The following is a 21,987-nucleotide window of genomic DNA, read 5'->3' as shown; positions in this document are numbered from 1 at the left end:
TCAACATCTGTACTGGCATCATTTTTACAGAAAATTATTAATCCATAGTGCATCTAACCTATACCACTTCACAGTTTGTCATTTTGAAAGGTGTTTTCTTTGAATACTTTTTTTTACATCTAGTTTAGAAGAAGCCATCATGCACTCTTAGAAATTTCTAGTATGATTATTTTTCATTCTAACCAATTTTAATTGTGTCTATTCTGTTTTTGATTTATTTATGTTATTTTTTACATCCATTTTTTGTGTGTAGAGGCTGACATACTACTAAGATCATTTGTTGGGATACCATATGAATTATCATAGTTTGATGATCATGGTTGAGTTAGCTTTTCTTTACACTTAACACATTCCCACACCAGGCTGTACCTATAATTTAGTCTGCCATTTCCTGGGTGTATAAAAGTGGCTTAAACTAGGTGATGGCAAGAAAAAAATCGACAAGTAGTTTATTGTTGCTGATATAACATAGATGTCAATAGTCAGTGGCTTGTAATTTCAAAAGGTAAAATTACTATGGAAGAACAAATAGAAGAATGAAACTCTAATGCTGACCCCAAATCAGTAAATTTAACTGCCTTTACAATGATTGAATTACTAGTATAATTAGCAAAGCTTGCAGGCTGTTTGATTAATGAGAGAACATTTTTTTCATACCTTTGAGAAGGAAATACTGAATCATTAAAAGAAACTTGAAACAAATGTTTCGGCAGGTACAATCATTCAGGAAAACTTTTCAGTTACACTAATGAAAAAAATGTATAGAAACAAATATTGAAAAATTGTGACACTAAAAGCATATAGTTAATTAGGGCAAAACATAAGTCTGAAATTAAGGAAAAGCAAAAATCGTTATACTCTTTTTTTAGGTGTTTGAGGCAATGACCAATATGCGTTTTTATTCATTCATTAATAAATACCAAATGCCATCATCATATATATCATCTCATTTGCAAAGCAATTTTCACATAATGTTTCTCTTTACAGTAATGTCCTTTGAGGTTTGATGGCAACTAAGGAACTTTGTCAATTAAGTATTCCTTAAATGTGGAAAGAACCTGCAAAGTAAATGCAAATTTTATTTCCCTTCCTCGGATTGAAAATGAATGATCAAGGCCAGGCTTGTCTTCTTGCAGTAGAGTGATAGTGGAATTACTCAGAAAGTATTATCAGTGCTCTTATGTCACCTTGCATTCTGAGCATCCTATTTAGTACTCTAGTATGAAAATATACCATAATGTCCTAGCACATTCTATAGAAACCCATATATAAATAGAATACAACTGGATATCAAACCATAAAAAGCACTTATGTTGAAAGCTACATTATTTTTTACTTACAAAGTCAATTTTTTTGTAAGTTTAAATAGCAAGTAAAGAAAGTCATTGAAGATCTAAAACTAAGTGAACAGGAGTTGCTGTCTGTAATTATTTATGTTTTGTTGGAGATACAGGAAACCTCAAAGCTTGGCTCTGCTTCAAAGGAAAGAATATTGGCTTGGTAGGAAAGAGGTATGGGGTAGTCTTGGAACTGATAGGGAAAAATTTATGTGAAAAATACACTTATTATGTTTTAATAAAAGCTAACGGATACACAGCATGCTAGATTTTGTGTGCAAAACTTCCATTTTGTTCCAGTAAAATACTGAGTTTTAATGTACAGCAGTGAGAAATTTAGTGGCAAATCCAAAAAGAAAAGAAAAGAAAAGAAAAGAAAACAAACAGACTTCTCTTCATCCTGAAGTGCCAAGGCAGCCATCCAAGTGGTAGAAGATCTTAGGTACCATATGTGCTGTTCTTCCTATGAGGATGACATTTTAAACTTAACTGAAATGACTGGGCTTGTTTAAATTCTGCCAGATTATTTTTGCTTCATCTCAACATGGGATGGCTCTTCTCAGTAGAATGCATTCTTGGAAGAATCCACATTTATTGCAAAAAAGGAGGCTTAGCATGGCCCGTGTCCTTTCATGTCATTTAGTTCCCATGATTGAACACAACTCAGGGTCACAATGTAGATATGGCGATGTGAGGCATATTTGGTGGGTCCACATCTGGGCACCAATTTCCCTGTCTCCCCATTACACATCTTTTTCCTGTCTCAAGGGTACCAAAGGATTATTTGTTGGTTTTCAGATAAACCTTGCTACTTGCTCCCACACTGAGTAGAGATTACAGTCCCCCTCCAGCCCTTTAAAAGTCCAGCACACCAAGCTTGGCCATGTGTGAGCAATCTACAGGCACTATTAGCCCCGCTTGAACAGCTCTTGATAACACTCCCTAGGATGTCAATTAAAGATGTCAGGAGGTGGGCTGGACTGCTTTTCTTTTACTAACAGGCATTCAGAGAGTGGAAGATGGAACTGTCAGAAACAGGAGATTTGGGGCTGTCAAGAAACTAAGAGACTCCTGATTTGTTTTGTCTTTTCCCCTCATTATTTCAACTTTTTTCTTTCTGTGATCTCCTTCAGTTGTTAGCCAGCAATAGCTGTGTAAGATGGAGGGCCAAGCACGGAGAGTAATAAATGGCAAAAGCCTTTGCTTAGTGTAAGTTTAAAATATAAAGAGAGAAAAGTCATAGAAATTTGAGCATAGTGAAATTTGTATTAAGAAGGAGATGCTTTTTGTGTTAAAATGCCTGCATATAAATAAAAGTGAAGTGGTTGTTCACTAAGAACTGGGCATAAAACTTGGTCGGTATTATATTAGAGAATTCTCTGCACTTGCTCCCCATACAGCAGGAATCCCTTTCTTTTGCTACAATTCTTGACTCTTTATCTTATGTGCTTTCACTGAGAAAGCCTATCCACAAAGTAAATGACTAGATTTTGTTCTAAATTAATGCAAAGTGTCACAACTGTTTATCTAAGCTAATGAATATAAGTGTTTAAACCAGATTATTCTGGCCTTCTAAGTATTACTTTGTTCAGTCAAAATATTCTTTGTTAAATATTATATTGTTAGTTGAATATTTGTGAAATTAATAGAATAATAGAGAAATAGACATTTTATTGTGTTAGAGATACAACCTAGTTATACATTTATATGCTTAATCAGGAGAATTAACACTGTGGGCAAATATATACTTTACAAGCGACAACATATAACTTTTAATATCTCTATCTTATTATGCAAAACCATTATAATGAATGAACCTTACTCTTTGCCTGGTATGTGCTAAATGCCAAAGAAATACTTTCACTTCATACTCATTGCCACCTTAGATAAGAGGAATCATTATTCCCATTTCACAGATGAAGAATCAAAAAATTAGAGAGGGTAAGTAACTTCCTCCAAATGACATTGCTATTAAGCAACAATACTAGGACTCAAACCAAAGGCTTTCAGTCACCAAAACCTGTGGTCATAACCTCCAGAGGGCAAAGAATATGCAAGATTGATGCAAAGAAGACGCAAGATTCTGTTTGTACTTGGAATTACAGAAAAATAACCAATAGGATTATATGACTCTGAGAAGTAAACAGTCTCCAAGATGGTAACATAAATTTTTGAATATTTTAGTAACAGCGAATGAGAAGAGAGAAAAGATTGAGGCTGACTAGAAGGTTTGTGTTTGCTGGAAAAAAGAGGCTGTCTTAAATTTTTCTTAAAAAGTGAAGACCAATCCTGAGGGTTTCAGCATACCCATTAGGAAAAGCTGCCATAGTTCATTATACAGAAAAGAATATAATACTGATCAGCAATTCACTCACCATCACCTTTTATTCTCCAGTTTTTTTAATGAACAAAAAGGCAATTGTACAGAATCAAGCTCATATTAAGGATTTATTCAAAGAAGCATGCTTCATCATGAATTTTGAATTAAAAATAGATTTAGCCTAATGTTCAAAATCACTATTTCACAGCATGGCATAATAACTGATTATAATGAAGACCTTAGTTACCAAGCTAAATTATTTTTGGTATACTTTGATTATTAGGTTAAGGAATTGTAAAATATCACTGTTACATCTGATTTCATCACAATATCTTTAAAGTATAAGATCTAGAATAAAACATGATCTATTTTCAAATCCTGGCTACCTTTATTAACTAGATAAACTTGACATCTTGGAACCTCTGCCTTTTCATTTATAAACCTGCCAACCTCAGAGGGTCATAGTGAGTATTCAATTGACCTTCTAGACAAGAATTTGATTATTTAATAGACACTATTTTATCCACCCCACTAGACAACTGCAATATTTTAAAATAAGCATTCAGAACATGATCTTTAAAAGGTTATGGATGTGATAAGAAGTGATACAAGCTTCTGGCTTTTTTCTGACCATTTGAATATATGAAATTTAGGAGTTAGTTTTTATCTTTGAAAATAAGAAACTACTAGCATTTCACGGAAGATCAATCCACAATGATACCTCTCAATGCATATTGTATTCCTTACTAAAAAAAAGATAAGCAACTACCCATATATTGAGTAAACTCAGCAATTAGACCAATATAAGGAATTTTCTACAAAAGATGAATGTCTAACGATTAACTATATCCAGTTTAGTAATGACAAGAATTGAAATTCATTATTAATTTGTTTATTCAGTAGACATTTATTGTGCACCTACTGTGTGCTAAGGATAGCCTCCTGGACTCTGGAAATACAACACTAAACAAAATGAACTTGGTTCCTGCCTTCATGGAGCTATCTTACATTCTATTAAAAGCATATAGATAATGAACACAAACAAGACTAATTTTTATACAGTAGTATGTGTTATTTAGGTAGAAAAACAGAGAGATGTGTGATCTTGCTGTTCCTTTAGTTAGGGTAGTCTTAAGAGGGGAAACTGAAGAAGTGATATGTAAACTGAGATTTGACTAAAAGAAGAAGAGAGCTGTTGGAAGTCTTGGGAGAATAACCGTTCATAGGCCAACTAAATACTGTAAAAAGAAGACTCAAAGAAGTAACTGGCCCTGCTGGAAGAAAACAAAGCCCAGCATGGCTGGGAAGAAGGGAACAGAAAGGGTAGGTACTATGAGATGAGAGGTCAGATCTCTTGAGCTTTGGAGGCCAAGATAAGGATTTGAATTTTGTTCTAAATGTAGTTGGGGGGGGGTCCTTTGGAGAATTTTATGTAAAAGGATGACAAGATTAGTTTTTATAATTTTAAAGAGGCTCCTCCGTCTGCTGCAGGAAGAATTGACTGTAGGATGGACAGGAGTAAGCATAAGATTGTTGAGTTTGCTGCTGTATACTCTGAGAGATGTTGGTGACTCAGACAAAATGACAGGAGTGGAGGTGGAGAAAATCAGGTGGATTCTGAATAAGTTTCACAGTCAATGGTCAAGATGGTGGGAGTATGTCCATGGGTGACAGAAATGGCAAAGCAATAATAATTCCTTGAGCAATTTGTAGAAGATGATACCATGAACAAAGACAGGGAAGACTGAGGAAATAAAGACTTGAATGGCAAAAATCAAGAATTCCATTTTGGCAATGTTGAGTTCATGTTACTCTTAGACGTTCAAGGCGCTGTCAAGCAGGCAGGTGAATACTAGACTGAAGTTCCAGGGTGCTCAGGCTGGAGGCATACATTTTGGGATCATCAGCATGGAGGCAGAGCCAGCAGGGTTTCTCTCAGAGGAATGTGTGGCTGAGACACTCTGTCTTGAGTACTGACTATTTTTTAAGGACAGGAAGTTGTTGGCAAAGTAGATGGATGACTAATGGCCAGTTGGAAGGAAATTAGGAAAAGTATTCTAGAAGACAAGGTAAAAGCCACACATTTAAATTAGATAGATTTTAATGGTAATGATTTCATCATGTAATAACTGAGGGGGAAATACAAAAAAAAAACTAAGAATTTTCCACATATTAACCCTCAGCAAATATATATCAAGCACTTATTATAGATAAGATTCAATGGGAGAGAAACGTGGTAATTATATCTGTGTTGGAGATAATAGCTAATAGCTAATTTCTCATTTTTTTTCCATGGCAAACTGATTCTTCAGTCTTATAAAGTATTGACATATTATGTGGTAAAGAAAATTAATCAAAAAATTTTATTAAGCCATACACTGTTGTACCGAAGTCTTATTCCACCAAATATTTTAAATATTGAAAATGAAAGAATGGCTATATTAGTGTACTTTACTATCATTTTAAATGATTTTCTACTGCTAATAACCACCATCTCTCATATGACTATTTTTTTTTTTAATTGAAAAAAACAACAACAACTGGGACTCTGTGGTTTAAAAAAAAAATGTGTTTTTTTAGAACATGCAATTTAACTATTGGGCTACTTAATATTAGAGGTCTATTGAAAATATAGAATGAACCTTTTATTATGCAAATTTATTCATTTTTAAAAACAACTAAATGATAATAAAACATTCTTTTTTTCCTTTACATCATATTACAATAATGTAGCTGTTACCTCTCAGTATGTATTCTAATGAATTCTGACTAACATTTTAATGAGCCAACATTATTATAGACCCAAGGATTAGACAAAATTGAATTCACTGGTATTAAGAAAAGTTCACCAAGAGTTAATTATATTTTTTAAAGATGGAATATAATGCATTTTATGATAAACCATCAAGTATCCTATGTGAAAAATTATGCTAATGGTTGAATAGCATCATACTTGTGCGGTACATAGATATATTCTTCACTACACTTAAAAAGTGATATTTTTTTAATATATTCAACCCATATGAAATAAAAGAGGTATAAGCATATCAAAGAAAATAAATTAAGATTTTTATAATATCCATTTAAAAAAATATTTTCTTTAAGAAAATCTCTATGACGAATTGTTATATTATTATAAGTTGTTTTTTTTTAAAGGAGGAATCGTTGATTAACTTTTTTTTTTTTTTTTTTTTGAGACAGAGTCTCTGTTACCTGGCTGGAGTGCAGTGGTGCTCTCTCAGCTCACTTCAATCTCCACCTCTCGGGTTCAACCCATTCTCCTCCCAGGTAGCTGGGATTACAGGCATGCATTACCACACCCAGCTAATTTTTATATTTTTAGTAGAGACGGTGTTCACCATGTTAGCCAGGATGGTCTCCATCTCCTGACCTCGTTATTTGACAACCTCAGTCTCCCAAAGTACTGAGATTATAGGCACGAGCCACCACACCCAGCCTGGTTTACTTATTTGAAATAGATTTATAGACTAAGAACTTATAATTTGAGAGAGAAAAATAGCTTTTCATAAAACTGATAATTTTGGAGGTGATAATTCGTATTTTGGCTTTTACAGAAGATGTCCTGACGGCTGCAAGCCACTCTCAACTAGACCAGAGTTGGTGACAATTACTCCTTCCTTTACAACATTCCCACCCTATCCAGTATTCTGTTGAGGCACTGAAGGGACCTAAGTCTCAAATCGAAAAGTTATTATGAAATTTGTCTTTATGTCTCTTGTACATAGCTCATAGTATGAAAAGAAGCGTCCTTCTTAACACTAAAGAATTTTTAGTCTATCTTTGAAAAAAACTGATTAGTTGAATTGTATATTTTTATCAGGCTTAAGGCCAGGCTTACCAGCATACTACAGATATTTTATTGACATTTACATTTCAAAGCACCTAACTGTGGAAAATTGCCATTTGTATCACTGAATGACTCTAGTAAGAAACCATGTTTCTATGCTCTCTTCGCAACTCTTTGTGTTGAATCCAGTTGGGACAGATAGTATAATTTGAAAACACTGTGTCAATATCCTTTTTCTTTATGCATTAAATTTATACATTGGTAAATACATGTATTAATGAGTAAATAATACATTTACAGGGTTTTTAAGAAAAGAATTATGAAGTAGATGCAGGGAAGTCTTCCTCTCTTATTCTTTACTTTCCTTTTTTTCTGAAAAGCCATTTATTGTTATTAGTTTCTTGTGTGTCCTTTCAGAGATTGCTTCATGTGCCTGCAAGCACGTTCCAGCATGCTTCTTCTCCTTTTGTGATTAATTAAAGCATACAATGCAGATTCCAAACCCAGCTCTGAAACTCGCTCCTCTAAAAAGCCTTGCTTATGAAAACAATGTTTCATCCTTTATGCCTTATGGCATCTTTAATGTACATGTCCCCAGTAATTCATACTTTTCTTTTTCAGTTTGTGGTTTTTGAGGTAGTTATGGTAACTTTCCATAATCTTTTTAGTACCATGAGGGGAACATCTTTCATTGAAATATCTTGTACTCCTAAAGTGTACATAGAGACTGAAACAAAACATGCAGTACATACTTGAATTTAAAAAGTGGATGATTGAAAAATAAAACTCTTCTGATACTTAACAGAACTAGTCCCAACAACTAGAGCTGGTTGAAAAGTGAAAAACAATTATCTAATTTGTTATCAATTAAACAGTAAAATTAAAGGTCATATTAAAATCAAATTTTAAGTGAACTAGATAAAACTTACCAAGCAAAATTTATACTTTTGATTGGGAGGAACCATGATATTAGTACTGTATAACATAAAATAGTACCTCTAAATACGTCTGATTTTGGAATTATATATAAATCCCTACTTCTTAATACTTATTCATAATGATTATCACTATTAGCAATTGCAAAATAACTGACCCCTAAGACATTAAAATCTGAAAAATTTTATATACAGGACAGGGTTATTGAAGATTATTATTATTACTGTCATTATTGTTCCTTTTTTGAGACAGAGTCTTGCTCTGTTGCCCAGGCTGAAGTGCAGTGGTGCAATCATGGCTCACTGCAGCCTTGACCACTGGGCTCAAGCAAATCTCCCACCTCAGCCTCCAAATTAGCTGTGACTACAAGCACACACCACTGCCCCTGGGTAATTTTTGTATTTTTGGTGGAGACAGGGTTTCACCATGTTGCCCAAGATGGTCTTGAACTCCTGAGTTCAAGAGACCCTTCCATCTCATGGCCTTCCAAAGTGCTAGGATTATAGGTGTGAGCCACTATGCCTGGCCTCTTGAAGATTATTAACTATTTGTCAGTCAAAGGAATTAAAAATTGACATTCGTTAAACTCATTCAGGGGTAGATGCAAAAGTAAAATTCAAAGTCCTTCTTGTTTACTACACTACTTCTAATTCCTAAGGACCGTAACTCATGATCTACTTCCTTTACTTTTCATTGTACTTGTTTACACTTCCTAACAAACCAAAGACAAAGGCTTTTTTTTTTTTGACCTTTGTTTTAAAGATGAAAAAGCTGAGGTTCAAATGGTTCCAGGACCTCTAATAATTTAATAATAAAAGTAGGTAATCATCTGGATAATAAAAGTAGCAGAACAGAGACAAAGAACAACCCAGGCCATCTGACCAAGCCCATTATCTTTACTGCAGTGCTGTGTTGCCTCCTGCCAAATAGTAGTAGCTCCACAAACACTTGTTAAATGGGAGTTCCAAGTCCCTAAGAGGAACTGGCATATGGTGGAGAGGAATTAGAGTGCATTCCAGACACAGAGAGCAAACTGTGTTTAGGCCCTAAAAAAGAAAAGAGCGTGTTGTGTTTCAGGACCTAAAGAAAGGCCTGAGGAAGTGTGGGTTGAATATTACATTTGAGAAGACAAAGAAGAAGCTGTGGAAAGTATTTTAGAGGATAGACCACATGGAGTTACCTAGGGACGAAGGGGAATCTTCAGCCTGGATTTCATGGAACTGTCCTAGAATATTGATTAATAGTACTTCCTTTGGATTTCAAAGTGTCCAGTTTGGAAGGTAAAATAGGAAGTTATCCAATTCTTAGGTAATATTGAATATTTTTCTTTTTAAATTTCAGAAAGAATGAATAGATTTCCTCCTTCACTACGTGGGATATTAGAAGGAAAATCAGAAGTCTTTTAGTCCATACTTCATACCCAGCACTTTTATCAACTGAGAGCAGCCTCAGTGATTGGTTCTCCAATGATAGATTGAAGCCATTTCTCATAAAGACCCTCACCCTCTAAAGCAAGGTCTTTGCTTTAAGCAAATATGGGGAAAATATGTCAAGGGCAGTATTAAGCATGTACATTACAAATTATTCAATCTGTAAATAATGTTTGATTATTTAGTATCTACTAATTTATTTCAAAGATTATCTCATTTGCCAACTTTAGATTTTTTGTTGCTGTTGCTGACATTGTAGACCACTTGTCCTACATTTACAACAGCCATAATTTGACTGTTCATCAAGAGTACCAAGAAAACAAGGTTCTAATTTTACTATTTCTAGACAGTTTTTAGAGGGAGTAAAGTTAATATGGTGTGTGAAAAAAGCCAAAAAGAGATTAAGGTATCTGTGAATTTTAGTGATGCGGCATAATGAATGGCCTTGATTAGGTCAAAATATTGAAGGTTTAGCAGACTTTCTGATAAACCTTATTTATCAAGTTTGGTACCATCCCAGGAAGAGAAACTAAAACCATCTCATGCAGCTAAGTAAGCAGAAACTACAATGTAGAGGGCTGCTTCCTCTCCACACAGTAAGGAAATGTTTATTTTTATGTTTTGTTTTGATTTTTTAATCTCCGAGCATTCTGAGAGTGAAAGTGTAGTAACTCCTCAGGCTAGGAGAAACAGGGTAGCCGAGGGAATAAATATATAGCTAGAGACTCAGAAGGCAATATTATTTGTGTTCCTATTGCTGAGCACGTACTCTATGGATAGGTAAGATGACTCCGGTGTGTATCAGAGGAAAAGAAGGAGTTTATTTACAACTCTATACTTAAGAGGACGTCTTTCCAGTTTCACATAAGATATGAAGGTTTGATTGAAGTATCCATGAGTTTTAAAGTATTTAAATACTTTTGGGTAAGACACATTTAATTAATTCTCTTCATGAGAACTCAGTATTATATTTTAAAAAGATACTCAGAATTTGTTGTTTGATACAATATTTGATTCAGTTTATCTTCAAGAATATAGGAAATTGTACTTTTCATAAGTAAACAAAAATCTTCAAGCACATTGTTCTCCAATCACTGTCAATGGTATAATATGAGTTTTCTGAAGTAATTTAAATTTGGTATTTAAGACATTTGCATTTATAAAAAGTACTTGGATATGCTCCTTGCTTCCTCTTCTACTGCTGAACTGTCAAAAGATGGCAGTGCTTTTGAAGATTTATGGTAGATGGGTAATGAGATTGCTGAATGTTAACTACTGCATTCAGAATTCATTTAGTAGCAAAAGAAAAGAAGGTTACTGGGATTGGGATAGAGTAGAGAAGTGATAGAGCTATTTTTAATAAGTGAATTTAAAACTCAATATTATACATTTGAATTAGGATACATTTCAAGCCTCTTGTCATGTAGTGATCAAGTAGAACATTTCTTGAAGAATATAGGATGTCAAATTCTATCTATTTCAGCAAAACTCATGACGGTGTAATACCCATAGTCTGTGATGTGGACATATCAAATTTTAATATTGGAAAACTAAGATTAAAAAATCCACAAGCATGCGGAATAGATCTTTTTTAATTCAAAATTTTAATATAATTTATGTAGTTAGGCTTTGGTTTCTTTCCAGTGCAAAAGAGGAACATAAACAGTGTACTCTGAAACTGCTCCTTCTCAAGTTTATGGATTATGATGTGATTCATGTGGACCACCTATCCTGGCTAACGGTTATGGTCGCAAAATGTGTTGTTAAATAAGTAAAATGATGGAAATTGTGAAATTGGCAGAATCAAGTTGTAAGTCCATAAATATAATATTTCTACTCTATTCAGAGATTTGTTGAGTTTCGGGTAGAGGGGAAAAAAAGATAAAGCAACAGTAGTGTTGAAGGAACTGGCAAAGAAGGTTGACCTTGACCTTCTTTTCTTTTCAACCCTTATTTCATCAGCAGGGGTGAGATTACTTTGAGACCCTGCCAATAGGTAATAAATAACACATAAATTCCAGGATACCCTTGCACTGTAGGGTGCCCTAATGTGTAATAATCCTTAGACTATTGGGTTTATAACTCATGACATCTGGCAGCTACTTGGCATTGTAATTCATGTTGATCATGCACATCAGAATACACGATGGTAGAGAAATATCAGAGCAATAACACGTTGATACTAGGAGAGGCTAGAATGACAGAAGATGCTGCTGAAAAGCCGTGTACCTCTGTGAAGTGTGCAGTGGAATGTTGTAAAAGCTAATATCTTCAGATAAGGACTGACAAGGTGGGAGGAGAGCGGCAATCTGTTGGGATACAGAATAATGCAGCACATTAACAGGTATTTGATAACACTCTTTATTTCCTTTATTCAAATGGACAACTATAGCTATAGGTCAGTAATGAATCCTGAAATTTGGATTTAAATATATGCCTAGGTATATTTTAATGTAAATGTACATGTAAAAAATGTATTGAATTCAAATTTTGTGTAAATATATGTAAATATGATTTAATACTTTGATTTTTGTTTTTTTGATCTAATGGTAAGGACTAAATGAGGAGGGAATGCAGGGAGTTGGAGAAAAATGAGAAGCAGTAGGGAAATAAGGCAGGCATTTTACAAAGCACCTGTGGCACACCTACCTGGCACCTAGCAACCCAGTTGCTTTGTCTGAAGACCTGAGGCCGATGAGACATGAACCAGACTGAAAAGCTAGCAGCAGACAGATGGTTATTTGTAATCATCCTGTCAATGTAAGTTCTATAAAACTGGTGGGCTTGCTGGCTCTATCATCTATCTGTCTATCTATCTATCTATCTATCTATCTATCTATCTATCTATCTATCTAACTATCCATCCATCCCCAAACCAGATCTAAGAAAAGTAGGGGGCAGTATTATAACCTTGAAACAATCTACTGTTTCCCCTTGCTACCATCTTAAAAAACACTATTTTTTTTAAAAAAAATAAGCTAGCCTGTGTAGTTCTTAATTTTAAGTTGAATGTCTTGTATCTTCAAATGTCCAAAGTTGTAAGCATTGCTTTGACCAAGGCAAGAATTCATCCAAAGTGGGCAGGTGCTGAAAGGCAGTAACTTGTGGAGCAGAACAGAACGTTTTGGTAGCATGGTAGGTTGGGTTTTGCTCTGCAACTGTGGAAGGCATTGCTGTGAACATGTTTAGGTTAATCCTAGCATTTCTAGAAACGATCCTCCTCACATGCTGTATTTGGACATAATCTCTAACTTGATATTGTTCCTTTGAGCTCTCTGTGATTTTGGAGACAGCAATCTTACGTGAGCAATCCTGTGGGCAATGGCTCTTTAAGGGAGAAAAAAAGAGGAACTGATTAAACATTAATTAGCTTCATCCACAACTTCCTCATAAGCTAATGGATAGGCTATGCAGATCCCTGTCAAATATCACATGCTAGGCTTTGCCAAAAATAGGACTTCCAAGTGTTGAAGGCATGCCAACTGCTGGCTCTTAAACTGCAAACCAAAGGAAATGGTTGCCAGAGACAGGCCTAGAGTCTGCCGTGGTCAGATGTCACCAGTTTGCCGTGCCACATGTGATCCAAGAGTTTATGAATGATCTCAACACTTGGTCCCCAAGGAGAACATATGCATTACAGAGGTTATGGATACAAATTACAGAGAGCACAATGTTTCCATGCAATTTCTAAGAATCCTTCAGCAAGTTTTAAACCTTAATGGAAAACATTAAGGAAGACTTGGCACTCCTAGCAGGACTCCAAATTATATTGTGGGTGAGTACAGAACATGGCTAAAAAAAGATTCAAAAATAAAGACTTGGCTAAGAAACTTGAAGCTGGCCATTCCTCTTGTGTGAATTATGTTTGTGTTTGTGTGTTTTATTCCCTGCAGAACAGTAGACTTCACAAAATGCAATGACTTGAAAATGAACAAGTCACAGGGCATTCTTGTTTATTCAACATGCTCCAATTCCTACCGCTGGTTTATCTGGATTATTTGCTCAGCGGATGTGCCTGTACATAGAATCTTGTTGGAGGTGGGGTTGAGAGCTTCTCATTTGGAGTTGTCAGCATGCTGCAGGGTGCCAGAGTGTCCGCTTGCACAGCGGCCCCAGGATGTCTCCCCACTGAGTTCTTTCTTTCCCATTCCCCTTCTGTGCAGAAGAAGCCACTTATGACTTATGCCCACATTTTCAGATGTTACTGTCTATTTAACGGGTGGCTAGCCTGCCCATCCTGACCATATTTTGTTCACTTGTATCAAATGTAAGAAAGTAGTTTCTTGTGAATGACAATATTATTCAGTCTTTTAGTCATTAAAACTTCGGAGAAATACAGGATTATTATGCCATGTCAGCGGGGAGCTTTTGGTTGAAAAGGGAAGCTTACAGGGGCTTAACTATGAAAGGAAACATCTAGAAAGTCCAGAGTTAGCACAGTTTTCAGAATAAATTTGTCCAACCATGTCCTTAAGAACCCAGATTTCTTACACTCTGTTCGTAGCCCGAGTTTCATCCTGAGGCTAGAGCTCCCCCTGGGGTCAAAGCATGGCTGCCAACTACAGCCATTTAGTCCAGGAAGTGATCAAGTACTTTCTTCTTGTGTAGAGTGGAAGCTCTGAGCTGCATGCTGGTTGGGATTACACGCAATCATTCCCTATGGTAATGGTGGTGGTGGTGACAGTGGTGTTGGTAGGGCTGGGGGAATCGTCTGTGCCAGTTGTATGAGTGGCCATCACTTTTTTTTTCTCTTAGTCCATTGTAGTAATTTACTATGAAATGTATAATTTCTGCTACCAGTTTTTCTGGCTAAACATAAATCTGTTTTATTCCTTGAGTCATTGATTTCTGACCTTCTTGAACTGTCTGCTTTTATTTTACAGATATATTAGCAGGTAGGTAGGCAAGACAAAGACTCTATTTCTTAAATCCAAACATCTCAAATTATTCTTCATAAATGACATTTTAAAATCAAATTAAAGCACTGTGGTCTACTTTATATAATTTTACACAAAAGGTTGCAAGACACATCTTGAAGAAGAGCACGTCAATTCAATCAATAAATAAACAATACTTGATTAATTTCTCTGGTGCCCTTCAACTTGGGAGCTCTTTGGAGGGTTACCCAGTCCAGTAAAGTAGATAGGGAAAACCTGCTCAGATGAGTGAGTTCAAAGTTGACACTAAAGGAACAGTATGTACTTCATAAAGGAATAAGCAAAAATAAGAGGACAAAGGGACAGCTAAGAGTTAGTTTCAGGCAGAAAGATCATCATCTGCCAACATACAATAATAATTACGTATTCCTTCATATCCCTAGGGCATGGAGGTTACAGAAATGTCCCTGATGAGCCTGGAGATATATGCAGGGACCTGGTTCCAGACAATATTTGAAATCATATTAAGGAGAGAATTTTATCTTAAGAGTCATTAAAAAGTGTTAAAAGGGGAATTGACATGATCACATTTGCATTTTAGCTAACTCATATACCAGCAATGGAAAGTTTAAAAAAGAAATCAGAGAAAAAGGTCAAATAGGATATTCTTACAGTAATTCCAGGGAGTTATAAAGACATTCCAAACTAGGGCAGTGGAGAGAGGATAAATAGACCTAGATGATATGGCAAATCAGTGCAGCATAATGATTGTGTGTAAATTCTAGTGTCAGACACACTGGATTCAAATCCTGTACTTAACCTAAAACAGTAGATGAGGCTCCAATGACCTATTCTGTATCCATGGTGCTATATTTGGTATATAGTGTATACTCACTAAATTTTATCTGACATTATAGAACAAGTTACTTTAAAAATAGATTACAAGTGTCATATGTGCCTGTTAATTAATTTTTAAAAGCAAGTTTAAAAAAATTCTTACTGAAAATCAGCACATAATTATATATATTATATATATGCATGAGTAAGAGTTCCTGAGTATCCTTCTATGTATCATAATTTACTGAAACTGCATTCATAATCTAAAATGTATGTCATATAAGTATCTGCTTGGGACTAGAGTTCAGTCTTCTAGGAGAAGTTTGGATGTCACTGTACCACATAGCTCCAGCAGTTCTGACACACACACAGACCAAATCTGTCTGCAAGAAAGCCTTGTGTTCAGTGTTGCTTGGGTTGTCTGTGGTTGTCAGCCCAGCTGCTGTTGGACATACCTTTCATTACAATTACTTCTTAGATCATCTTTCTCGTAATATTTAGTCGGTTGTGGATGGTATTCTTTACCTAATGATGTGCGCCAATCAGTAACCTTTTAGGTTATTACACTCTAATAATTTTAGTTGAGATCATGTGCACATTGTGGTTTAGAAATGTATCTTTCAGAAGTTCATTAATTATGTATTATCATCTCATTGTCATTGATAATTTGTTTTAATAAACTATGTTGGAAATAGCTGAGTAGTGATTTGCCTAAACTGAGGATTTTTTAAAAAGTCTAAGAACTATTGATTTAAGACAAAACAGAGAGGTTTGTGGTGGGAAAGAATATGGGATTATAAGGAAGAAGGAGTCAAAGTTGTAAGCTCTAAAATCACAACTGGACATAAAACTGGTTTTTGGGGTTTTTTTTATTTGTTTGTTTTTGAGATGGAGTCTTGCTCTGTCACCCAGGCTGGAGTGCAATGGCATGATCTCACCTCACTGCAACCTCATTAATTTTTGTATTTTTAGTAGAGACGGGGTTTCACTACATTGGTAAGGCTGGTCTCAAACTCCTGACCTCATGATCCACCCGCCTCAGCCTCCCAAAGTGCTAGGATTACAGGCGTGAGCCACCGTGCGTAGCCTGGACATAAAGCTTTTTAAAGGTACTCTATCAGTTACCTACTACTTCATAACAAATTACTACAAAATCCAGTGGTGACTCAGGGTTTTTGGACTGAGGGCCTTGGTTTCTTGCCAGCTGTCTGGTGGAAGCCCACCTCAGGTCCTTTCTTCATTCTGCAACATGGCACCCTGCATAATCCGAGGAAGTATATGAGAAGAGAGTATGAAGAGTTCAGACTTTCTCTCTAAAGAATCAATAACTTAGTCTGCTTAAATACACTGACAATAGACATATTAGCAGGAGGGAAAAAGAGGCTACATATTTACTATGCACACGTGTGTGTAGAAGCCACACAAAATGTGAGGCTGAAAGAAAGCTTAAATACTTGAAGCTTAATTACTCTCTTCCTAGAGGAGAGGGAAGTGGGGGATACAGGCAATTTTAGAAGAAGAAGAAGTGATTTTTAGAGGAGATGAATGGGCCCGAGGAACAAACGGTACCCTGGGACGAAGTTTCCCTGGGCTCTGGGTGCAGCGTCAACTCTGCAGTATGCATCCATTTCCCCTGTTGAATGAGATATCTGAGAAAGGAATCCAAATAGTTGAATGTCTTCTGGAGGGTAGGATCTTTAGGTAGATGGGGGATCTTTAGAGAAAGCTCCTTCCTCTTCTTGCTTCTCACTGGGTACTCTTAGTTTAAAGTCTAACGTGGCTTATTTTGGGGTATCATTTTCTAAGACCTGATGAGAGAGATAGAGAAAGAGTGCAAAAGCATGAACGTCACAACAATTTTTTTATAACCTGATCTTGAAAGTGGTATCCTATTACTTTGTAACATTCTGTTCAGCAAAGGTAAATCACCAGGTCTAGTTCATGCTAAGGGGAGGGGACACAAAGGGAGCAGGTATCAGAAGGGAGTGAGCATTGGAGAAGAGTGCAAGGGCCTGCCACAGGCACTGTTAAGCCATTCCTGTTCATGATTTCTTAACCAGTTCGCAGGCGATTGTTGAGTACGCTGTAGTATCAATACATACTTGCAGATTTTTAATTTGTCAAAAACCTCTGTCTTAAATATGAACGATATTGTATCAAGTACTCTTGTAATTTAGAATGTTCCAGTTTTTCAAAACAATTTCCTAAGTCATGGTGCATCCCAATGTAAAAAACATATAAATCGAATTCAGATTCTATTATGACCAGCCGGTGAATTCTTCATATGTGTTTTCCAGCTCACATATAGAAATGAGTGTTTGGATTCTAGTCATTTACATATTCCCTCACCCCACCCATGGAGATTTGAAACCCTGTATTCTAACTTAGATGCACGTATTATATCCTTTTTCTTTTTTAATGTAATTTCAAAAATTGCATTTTTATTTGATGAGTAATTGAATATATTTACTGAGTATAATGTACACCTGTTAGAAAATCTATTATCTGAAACATGAAAGGGAAGTATTGGCAAGGGTGTTGAGAAAGGGAACCCTTGTGTATGTTGTTGGGGCTCAGAAACTGATACCCTGAAATATGGCACTGAAGCAGTGTCATTCGTCTGGGGCGAGACCCTAGGTTCGCTGCCTCCTGCCAAGAAAATGAAGGGCATGGACACACAAGGAGTAAGTTTAAGAGCAGAAGTTTAGGCCGGTGCGGTGGCTCACACCCGTAATCCCAGCACTTTGGGAGGCCGAGGCGGGCGGATCAGGAGGTCAGGAGATCCAGAACATCCAGGTCAACGCGTTGAAAACGGATTTCTAACTAAAAATACGAAACATTAGCTGGGCGTGGTCGCACACTCTGTGGGCCCAGCTACTCGGGGTGGGGCTTAGGTAGGAGAATGGCTTGAACCCAGGACGCGGAGGTTGCAGTGAGCCGAGATCGCACCACTGCTCTCTAGCCTGGGCGACAGAGCGAGACTCCGTCTCCAAAAAACAAAACAAAACAAAACAAAAGCAGAAATTTAGTCGGCAAAGGAGAAAAGCTCTTTTACAGAGGGAGGGGGTTCCAAGCGGATCTCCCAGTTTGGAACTTCTTTGCTGTGGCTAACACTTTCCTTTATCAGCTACGATAAAGAGCACAAGGCATGAGCCAAGGCAGAAGTTCATAATCAGCATAAAAATGGGAATTGATAGATGATATTTCTTTTACTTTTCTTACATTTATAAATGTATATACAGACCTCAGAAACATATAAACAAATATCAGAACATACGCATCTTCCTTTAAAATTTGAGAATAGTAAAAATAACTTTACTCCTTTTCCTAAAAATAAGTTCCTGGCTTACTATGCTGGAACCTGCTGAAGAGCATGTTTTTTACGAGAGAGAGAGAGAGAGAGAGAGAGAGAGAGAGAAGAAAATATTATAATAACCGGAAGACTTAGGGTAAAAGAAGTGATACCACTAAACACAAACGAATTTACAGAGTACCATCCAAACCCCAAAGAGCATATTACAAGTTGAAGAGAGTACAGTACCAATTAAATCGTTATCTCGCCCTCCTTTCTGGGCGAATAGTCTGGAAGCCCAAAATTACAGTTGATGTTAGATTTCTTGGCTTCATTTGCAAATCAGAGTCATTTTCCCGCTTTTCTGTTGAATGCCATAAACACATGTTTTATTGTTAAAGAGAAGCAGTCCTTATAGTTTGTTATGATGTTTTTCTTCTTTTTGTCCCTCATGTCAAAGGGCCTTTAAAAAAAATTGGATTGTAGAAAATTGGTGTAACATTGTATTTCCGAATGATTGGCAATGGTCTTAAGCACCATTTGTGCTTAGGCTTTCTGGCATGTTCTTTTTCAGGAGGCCGGTTCTGGAGAAGGCCCTTCAACTGGCCAGATGTGCCATTTTGGAACAGATTGAGGGCCTGCCAAAACACCATTTGTTGCCAGTACAGGATATTGTAGGGGTGCTCATCACCCTGTTACCATATTTTTGCACTTCTTAACGTTGCATAAATAGGCAGCTGTTCTGTATTTAGAATATAAATGATCACCAGCTTGCTCTCCCAGGAGGATTTACCTGCAAGAGGGAGTCACAGTGTTAACCCCTTCTCATCAGTTGCATGAATGTCACATTTAAATGCATACTTTCCTCAGCCCATTCAGAAGCAAATCCTTACACATATAAATCACACCTTTCTTGCCAGTTAGACAAGGGGGCCAAAAATATGCAGTTCACAGTGCTAAAATGAAACACATTTCTTTAGCAGTGAAAGCAGTAAATTAATCAGCTTATAAACTGAGAGTGAATAATTTGTGCTGAATTATTTCTTACTGCTCCTTCACTAAGAGACAAGGTTCTCTAATCTCATAAAGGGCCATGACTTCATTAAGATGGAAAACAGGAGACAAGAAAAGAAAAACCCTAAAAGTCACTCAGTTGTCTCTTGAGCTATTTTAAGGACAGGGATTTGTTTTATTTATTTGGAGAATGACAATTAACCTACAGACTTGGCACAACAAAGAAGCAGAGTGCTGAAGTGGGTCTCATTACAGGACACGGAAGGCAGTTGGTTTGACCTAATCCCCACTTGCAGCACATGATTTACATAACAGGCTAGCACACGCTGCTGCCTAACGTTGATTTCCAACAGCTTGATGCGTATGTGTGTTTCTCTCTCTCTCTCTCTCTCTGTGTGTGTGTGTGTGTGTGTGTAGTTTCATTTTTCCCCGAGGTTCTTTGGAACCAAACATGTCAGGGTTGGAATGTCCAAGAGCAGAAATAGTGAAGGCAGTCAGGAAAAGCAGCGACAGTTGTGGTATATGGTACATTTGCTGATTTTAACTACTTTTGTGAAATTTACCCTAAAATTGGTGTAGCTCTGATTTATCACATAAATGCAGTCTGATAGGGCTGAGCCACCTTCCCAGGCTTTTCATCTTGTCAGGAGCAGAGAAGCACAGGCAGATAGATAGGTGACATTTGGAGAGCTAGGCATGCCAGATTTTCGGTGGTTACAGTGGAGGTCCAACCTGCTGTTCTTCTTAATGAAAGGAGGGAAATTTCAGACAGGCAAAACTGCTATAAGGGATATCTCTTGCCCTGAATGTCACGCTGCCCAGATGTCACTCGGCAGGTGGAGATGCAGAGAGAATGAAAATGTAGCCCTGCCTATGTGGGTGCTAGCATGCTACAAGGGTGAACTATGAGTCTGTCTTCTGAAGTATAATGAAAACAGTGTGGATCTTGTCTACATTTATGTCATGAGAAAGGACTTTCTCAAAGAATTCTCACCCCACTTCCCCTTACAGACCATTAGGCTTGCAGGCTCACAAACCACGTACGTGTGTGTGTGTGATTTCATTTATAGAAAATAGAATCATACTAACAAAGGATTCTGCACCTTGCTTTTTTATTCAATCACAGAACTGTACATACATATTCCTCATTTTTTAAGACTTCATTTTTAAAACGGAAATTTTGAGCAAAGGAGCATGATCGTGTAGTCAGCCATTCTTCTGCTGATGACCAGTCATGTTGGCTCTAGAAGATTTTAAGGTGAATGTAGCTATGTTCTCAGTAAAAATCCAGGCAATTTTTACTAGAACAAGGTAGCCAGACTTGAAGTTACCTTGTACAACAAAAAGCTTCAGTTACTGTCGTTGAGTTTTCTTTTCCTGTAATTATGTTTCCTCAGTGTTACGAGACGACTTCCGACAAAACCCCACAGATGTTGTAGTGGCAGCTGGAGAGCCTGCAATCCTGGAGTGCCAACCTCCCCGGGGACACCCAGAACCTACCATCTACTGGAAAAAAGACAAAGTTCGAATTGATGACAAGGAAGAAAGAATAAGTGTGAGTTAAATTAAAACCACGGCCCCCAGAAGCTGAATTGTTAGCTTAAAATAGATGTATTTTATTCTTTGACTTACTATTAATACACTTGTATTTGAAAGTTAATTATAATTTACACAGCTTGAAAAGACTTTAAAATATTGGGATGAGACTACAAAGAGAAAAAATTTTGTAAATCAAATGTAGAGGAAATATTAATAATTGTACCAGTCTGAATTGTATCTTTATATTGATGTTTTAGCTCTTTTATAAAATCTCCAGCAGCTTCTATTGATCACATGGCATGAGTCTGAAAGTGTAAATGATAGCCATAAACCATATTAACTACATCTAATTTCCTACCACTTTCCAAAATTGTAAGTGAAAATAATTTAAGATGATGAAAATTTCAAATGCTTTTTTCCAGTTTTTCCAATTAAATAATATTTATAACAGTAAAATTGTATGCATGAACTGATTTGAAAGCAAACTGAATAGATGTGAAATAATATCAAATTCAAAATAGCTGACTGATTCTGCATGTTAGCTCATGTAGAAAAATAACTCTGTTTTCAAAGGAAATTGATAATGAGGTTCATCAG

The 21,987-nt window shown here is 36.4% G+C and overlaps 1 protein-coding gene across 38 annotated transcripts in view; it reads left to right on the top strand.

The window, feature by feature from the left end:
• The window catches only part of ROBO2 (roundabout guidance receptor 2), a 1,334,178-nt gene that overhangs the window by 1,133,475 nt on the left and 178,716 nt on the right, over positions 1–21,987 (top strand). For all 38 annotated transcript variants that reach the window (XM_078358529.1, XM_078358528.1, XM_078358527.1 and 35 more), the window contains exon 3: positions 21,249–21,406. In XM_078358529.1, coding sequence (XP_078214655.1) covers positions 21,249–21,406 — 158 coding nt within the window. The remainder of the gene's footprint in view (positions 1–21,248; positions 21,407–21,987) is intronic.

Source organism: Callithrix jacchus, chromosome 21, assembly GCF_049354715.1.
Source record: "Callithrix jacchus isolate 240 chromosome 21, calJac240_pri, whole genome shotgun sequence".
Classification (NCBI taxonomy): Eukaryota; Metazoa; Chordata; class Mammalia; order Primates; family Cebidae; genus Callithrix; species Callithrix jacchus.
The sequence above is the reverse complement of the archived record's forward strand: the minus strand, read 5'-3'. Positions and strand labels throughout refer to the sequence as shown.